The sequence below is a fragment of the Austrofundulus limnaeus genome, unplaced genomic scaffold (assembly GCF_001266775.1).
Source record: "Austrofundulus limnaeus strain Quisiro unplaced genomic scaffold, Austrofundulus_limnaeus-1.0 Scaffold190, whole genome shotgun sequence".
Taxonomy (NCBI): domain Eukaryota; kingdom Metazoa; phylum Chordata; class Actinopteri; order Cyprinodontiformes; family Rivulidae; genus Austrofundulus; species Austrofundulus limnaeus.
The window spans coordinates 587,013-592,902 of NW_013952592.1; the positions used below are offsets into that span (position 1 = coordinate 587,013).

The following is a 5,890-nucleotide window of genomic DNA, read 5'->3' on the forward strand; positions in this document are numbered from 1 at the left end:
CAACACGAGGTTGTGTTACAAAGCTGAAAGCTACACAAAACTGCAAAATAAATCAGTCAGCTCATTATGTGGGTAACACAAATTCATTCTCAGGAAGGCACCGTTCATTTTTTCCACATTTGTGGTGCTACAAAACCATCATATTCATCAAAATGACAATTCCCCCGCGCCTTCACTGTATAGTGAAACTTCCTGGCAGTTGGGTGATTCACAAAGCAGAAATGGTCAAAGTCCAAACGTTTGGTCTGACATTAAAGGCCTCAACTGAAAGAAAATCCCTTCTTAAATGTTATGTCCATCTGTCTTAAACATGTATCTTACAGCTTGGAGATATAAATGTTTAATTCAATGGAAAATACCAGTTTGATAGTTACACGAGTTATATAATTTGTTATTGTTACTGCAGTATTGGACATGTGCTTCTAGTGTATTTAGCGTCAAATTCAACTAAATTATCATAGCCCACCCCCTAAAACTGCATTTAAATTATGGAGAAAAAAAAACCTGTTTCAATGCACAAGTTCAGTTCAAAGAGATAAAAAAAATTTCCATTAAGCACAACATTATCACTCACACAGGCTGATTGGTTTGAAGTCTTCCAGTCTGTACTTTTGGCAGATCTAACGATGATTAAGCCTCGCAATTCTGGCTAAAACATATTAAGACTGAATCAAATCACACACAGGTGGAAAAAAAATCACTTCATCGTGACAGTAGCGTCAACAGTTCGACAGCTATGATGGCGGAAATGTTAAAAGAGAAAAYGAAAACGAAATGAAAGCACTGCTAAGACCAGCAGCGTGTCAACAGAACCCATTCGAGTCAGAGTAATTGGAAAAACACCAGACAGATGAATGGGGGAAAGGGGGCTCGGCTAGCTCTGTGTGTCAGCTAGCTCGGTTTTCGATAAGGGCAAAACGATGAAACGTCAACAAGCAAGTCAGTCATTCAKCACTTCGCTTCCCCGAAGACTCAATACGTCCATTCAATACTGCGACCAAGTTTCCATTCCGTTTATGTTTGCCCCTTAGCTAACCCCACTGTGGCTAAAATGTTAGCCAGCTTGCATGCTAGCTAACATTAGCTAGTTGTAAATTTAGAGACGCACGTAAAAGCCCACGGATGGTTTCGACAGGTGGAAATAATCATTTAACTGACTCCTTACCTTTCGCTTACTTTTAGCAGAAAGCTGCCTAATGAAGTACGTATTTCAGCGAGTCCCCATAATTTAGTGAGTGAAACTCCTCTGAAGCCTCCTGACGTGTCCCTGCCTGGACCACCGTGACCGACTGGTGCGTGTGTGAGCGCGCGCGTGTAGCATGCAGGCTGCAGATGAAGCTGATGAGGGCGGAGAGCCGCTCGGTGGTGGAGCACTGAGTGGGCCGGTTTAAATGTTCACAATGGATGAATTCCTCCCACAGTATAAAATGACGAGTTAACATAAAAAATACGATTTAGGATTATTATCGATTTACTGTTACTTTGTCCCGAAAAGTCAAGTCTTGATTAGTCACGTGACATTGTTTCCATCATTAGAAAACTTCWAAACTTTACCACGATTTTTGATTTTTCTGTATTGTTTTCTAATTTTTTATTTATTTTATTTTTGTCATTTTGGAGTTTCATATTGAATTTGTTTTGGTCTTTTTCAGTTTGCTTTATGCTTCATGTTTAAAGAGCCTTACTCATTTAATTTTGACCACATTTTGTTTGTTTTGCAGTTTTATGTAGGCTAACCACTGTTTCATCTTGCATTTCTTTTTTTTTTTTGTTAGGTTTTTGCCTTGTTGCACATCTTTTTCTTATCTACATCTTATGAAGTTGATTTTGTGTATTTAAATATTGCATAATGTACACTCTGGGATACGATGAAAAAAAGTCAATGCTGTGTCTCAACTGTTAAATGCTGGGGTGACACATAAAAAGATGGAAAAAGGATCAAACAGCTTATTTATTTTCATTACATAGCTCTTTTGTTTATTCTGCATGCCTTATTTGCTAAATTTTATTGTTGAAATGATTTCATTGGGTGAAAGAAAACACAACAAAATTAGGTACAAATAAAATAAATTCTAAATGGAAAAGTAAGGACTTTATCTCCTGATGCATCTCAGTAATCCAGGTAAAAAATCAAAAAGAAAAAAATTGTAGAGGTCTTCTGGACGGGTTCCTCTCTAATGAAACGTTTCGTCTCTCCTCCAAGAGACTTCTTCAGTCTGAGAGTTTCAGGCAAAATTCAGGCTTTTAAGCCCTGCCTCCATGTGACTGATACTCACATCACATGGCTATCGTTGACACCTAATTAACACCTATTGTTAACAGGGGTGGAGTGATACTGGCAATAGCAGCACTGTAGGAGGGGGACAACTGAAAACGGAGGCCTCCACCTCTGTTTAATGATGGACGGTCTTTCTTCACAAAAATGGCTTCTTTTACTCCTCTCTCAAACCAACGTTCCTCTCTATCAAGAATGAGAACATCCTCATCTCTGAAAGAGTGACCGCTGGCCTGTAAATGAGTGAAAACTGCAGAGTTCTGGCCATTAGATGTAGCTCGTCTGTGTTGGGACATTCTTTTGAACAGTGGCTGCTTTGTTTCCCCGATGTATAACCGGTCGAAGTCCTCCTGGCACTTAACAGCATATACAACATTGCTCTGTTTGTGCCGGGGCACCGGATCTTTGGGGTGAACCAGCCTTTACCGTAATGTGTTTTGGGGTTTGAAAGCCACTGGGACATCATGTTTAGAAAATAAACGTCTCAGTTTCTCCGAAACACCCGCAACATACGGAATTCCGTAGATGTCCCCCTCCCACAGCGCTGCTATTGCCAGTATCACTCCACCCCCTGTTAACAATAGGTGTTAATTAGGTGTCAACGATAGCCATGTGATGTGAGTATCAGTCACATGGAGGCAGTGCTTAAAAGCCTGAATTTTGCCTGAAACTCTCAGACTGAAGAAGTCTCTTGGAGGAGAGACGAAACRTTTCATTAGAGAAGAACCCGTCCAGAAGACCTATACAATTTTTTTCTTTTTGATTTTTTAAAGGACTTTATCGCTTTGTTTGGGTTTTTTAGAGCAACAAATGAATGAAAAAAAGAGGATAATAAATCAGAAAACAACATTTATGCTTAAGCAATTAAATTTTAGAGCAAAAACAAGTTTTCTGATAAGACATTATTTAAAAAAATATGCACCAAACCACCTGCAGCTAAGGGGAACCCTGTTTAACTTGCTTTTGTTACCTATAGCCTGAAACTAAATACTACGAGGCAAAGCAGTTTCCGTTTATAGTACCTGAAATTCTACATTCACCTTTCTTTCAAGGGAATTTAACAGTGAAGCATGACACATGTTCTAAAGAAAAATACCAAAAAAAAAAATTCATACTAAAATTTTGCACTCAGCTTTAGACGCCATGTCTGAGACCTCATAAACTGTCACACCAGTCCTATTTTACACCACTGCTGTTTATTACTTCATCTACAAAACACTGGCACGACACACAGCTTACACACAGCAGGTTGTTTGCAATCTTGCCATTTTTTTTATAAATAATAAAATGTTGAACCTGTTAAATACTTGACATGCTAAGTTTCTCAAATATTCAGAATGCATTTAATGCTATTACTTATTCTTCCATGGTAGGAATCCCGAGTCCAAAGGTTAGCCAAATGTTATACTTTATTATGATAGGGAGACAGCAATTGTTCGCCTTCCAGCTGTTTTCAAAGCAAAGATTAATATTCAACTCGTACGGATGAACTGGTGAGACCACAAGAGACTGAACAAATGCCAAGAAACAAGAAGCACAAGTTATTCTTTCAACATCTAATTATGCTTTTGGTACTAACAATTTAAAGCTAAGCACAGCACATGAAAGAAGCAGGAGAATGCTGCTGTATTTAAGGTTTATTTAACTTCTTTATTGCAGGGTAAAATTCCCCCTTTTTTATTAAATCGACTGCTGTCATCTTTTAGTCTTTCTTCTCCTCTTTGCCCTCCTCTTCCTCAGGGTTGTACACGCTGACAGTGAACTCGCCAGCCTCCGTGCCGAACTTGTTCTTCACCACCAGCGCGTATTTGCCAGAGTCGGCCGTGGTGACGGCGGCGATGGTGATGCTGGCGAACTTGCCTTGCTCGAACTTGAGCTTGTAGCGCTCGTCGGATGTCAGCACCTTCTCGTTCTTCGTCCAGCTCACCTCGGGCACAGGCTCGCCCCACACGTTGCCGGTCAGGTTCAGGGACTGAGGAGGTGGGAAAAAAAGTAGGTGAGAGGAAGTCACAAATGAGATTTAAAAAAAAAGTAGAAGACACAGTGGAAGTGGGGATTGAGACATTGTAGCAGAGTAAAAATTTTATGTATTTACCTTGCCCTCCTGGATTGCTACCACATCTGGCAAGCCTCCAACAACACGAGCACGGTCTGAACAAGAAATACAGGAGTGARCCAAGGGTAAAAGCATTTACTTGTTAACAACACCGTAAATGAATCAATGTGAACGATTATCAGAAACTCTCTGTTGTAAATTCAATATTTAGTTTATAAAACCCCCTTTTTCATTACGAAATCCAGACTTTGTACGTATTCAAAGCCACATGAACCAGAATAAAAATAAAACTACGCCCAGAAAAGGCTGCATTATTTTTAAAAGGCTCCGTATCCAGGGAGAAACGGAAGAAACAACCACTTACTTCTCTCTGCGATTGCTGCCGCTCTGCGGAAAGAACAAGACAAGAGATTGTCAGGGGCATCTAAAAATGGTATCTTGGTTATTTATGTGTTATACAATGCCAGGAAATGTATTCTGACGGGCTCTGAAAGGGCGCACATAGAGCCTATTCTAGGTTTGTGACAACTTTTTTGCTATTTATGCATGTAAACATCCTCAAAGACAGAAATACAGAACTACGCAAATGAACAAAAATGTATTTGTTTACTTACTTGAGTCTCTGGAATTCTTCAAATGCCTCCTCCCAAACTGCATCAGAACAAATCAACGATTATAATTTGGGTAAACAAGTACAAAAACAGTAAAGTTCAGAGGATCTTGTTTTTAGTTAGCAGTCTTCTAACTATAAGTTTAATATCTTTTACCCACCTTTGCCAGTCAGTTCCAAGACCCTCTTCACACTCTCCTTGCCATCAAMGATATCCATGGTGTATTTGCCCTTGTCCTTCTCAGTGGGTTCATTGATCTTAAGCCAGAGTTGCTCCCCTGTGGAACCAGACTTAACTCTCTCTGAAGCAGCCATTTTGGCATCTCTGAAGAAATGGAGGGTGCAGAAATAAAGTGGGGTCAGGCTTTTGTTTTAGATCGAGCCAACTAAAGAAGAACGTTTCAAACTGGAACAGTAATCACAACCGATTACCAGTCCTGGGTTTTCTTTGCTGGATGGAAGTGTATATTGTTCTAAAGCCTATACTTGTCTGCATTGATGGTGCCTTTCCAGTGTATGTCATGAGCACCAATACACCCCTATACTACTAAAGAAGCAGGATTTTAAAGGGGCAATATCATGTAAAATCAACTTTTTTGAGTTTTATATCATGTTATAATGTTATACTCTCATAAAAAACATGCCCAAAGCCTTGGTCTGACTCATTCATGCATGTTTGAGAAATCCTGCAGTGTTTTTAGGCAGCCATGCTGAGGAGCAAAACGACAGGTGGGGACCAGAAATGCCCCTGGGACGTGTCTTTAAGCTGAACTTCCATATCATGGAGCATTCCTCACCAAACTCCACCCCACACACCCGCCCATGACTCCTGCAGGCTCTCGGGTGAAAAACCGTAAGTAAAACTTAAAATGTCTTCTGAGCTGAGCTCCTAACATTAGTTCTCACTCAGTGAAACTCTTTTCAGATTAAAAATACCTTTGAGGAAATG

The 5,890-nt window shown here is 39.9% G+C and overlaps 2 protein-coding genes across 6 annotated transcripts in view; both read right to left on the bottom strand.

Moving 5' to 3' along the window:
- Window positions 1–1,294, bottom strand: part of lpin2 (lipin 2) — a 19,380-nt gene extending 18,086 nt beyond the window's left edge. The window contains exon 1 of one of the 2 annotated variants that reach the window (XM_014018354.1): window positions 1,177–1,294. The gene's annotated coding sequence lies outside the window, so the exon portion shown is untranslated. Of the gene's footprint in view, window positions 1–1,165 lie in introns of both variants that reach the window. The other variant, XM_014018353.1, reaches the window with a different exon arrangement.
- A 2,160-nt stretch (window positions 1,295–3,454) lies between these two features.
- The window catches only part of myom1a (myomesin 1a (skelemin)), a 22,935-nt gene continuing 20,499 nt past the window's right edge, over window positions 3,455–5,890 (bottom strand). For all 4 annotated transcript variants that reach the window (XM_014018355.1, XM_014018358.1, XM_014018356.1 and 1 more), the window contains 5 exons: window positions 5,103–5,266; window positions 4,946–4,982; window positions 4,696–4,718; window positions 4,371–4,426; window positions 3,455–4,247 (listed from right to left, as the gene is read on the bottom strand). In XM_014018355.1, the coding sequence (XP_013873809.1) occupies window positions 3,978–4,247; window positions 4,371–4,426; window positions 4,696–4,718; window positions 4,946–4,982; window positions 5,103–5,266 (550 nt within the window). In that variant the 3' untranslated portion in view covers window positions 3,455–3,977. The remainder of the gene's footprint in view (window positions 4,248–4,370; window positions 4,427–4,695; window positions 4,719–4,945; window positions 4,983–5,102; window positions 5,267–5,890) is intronic.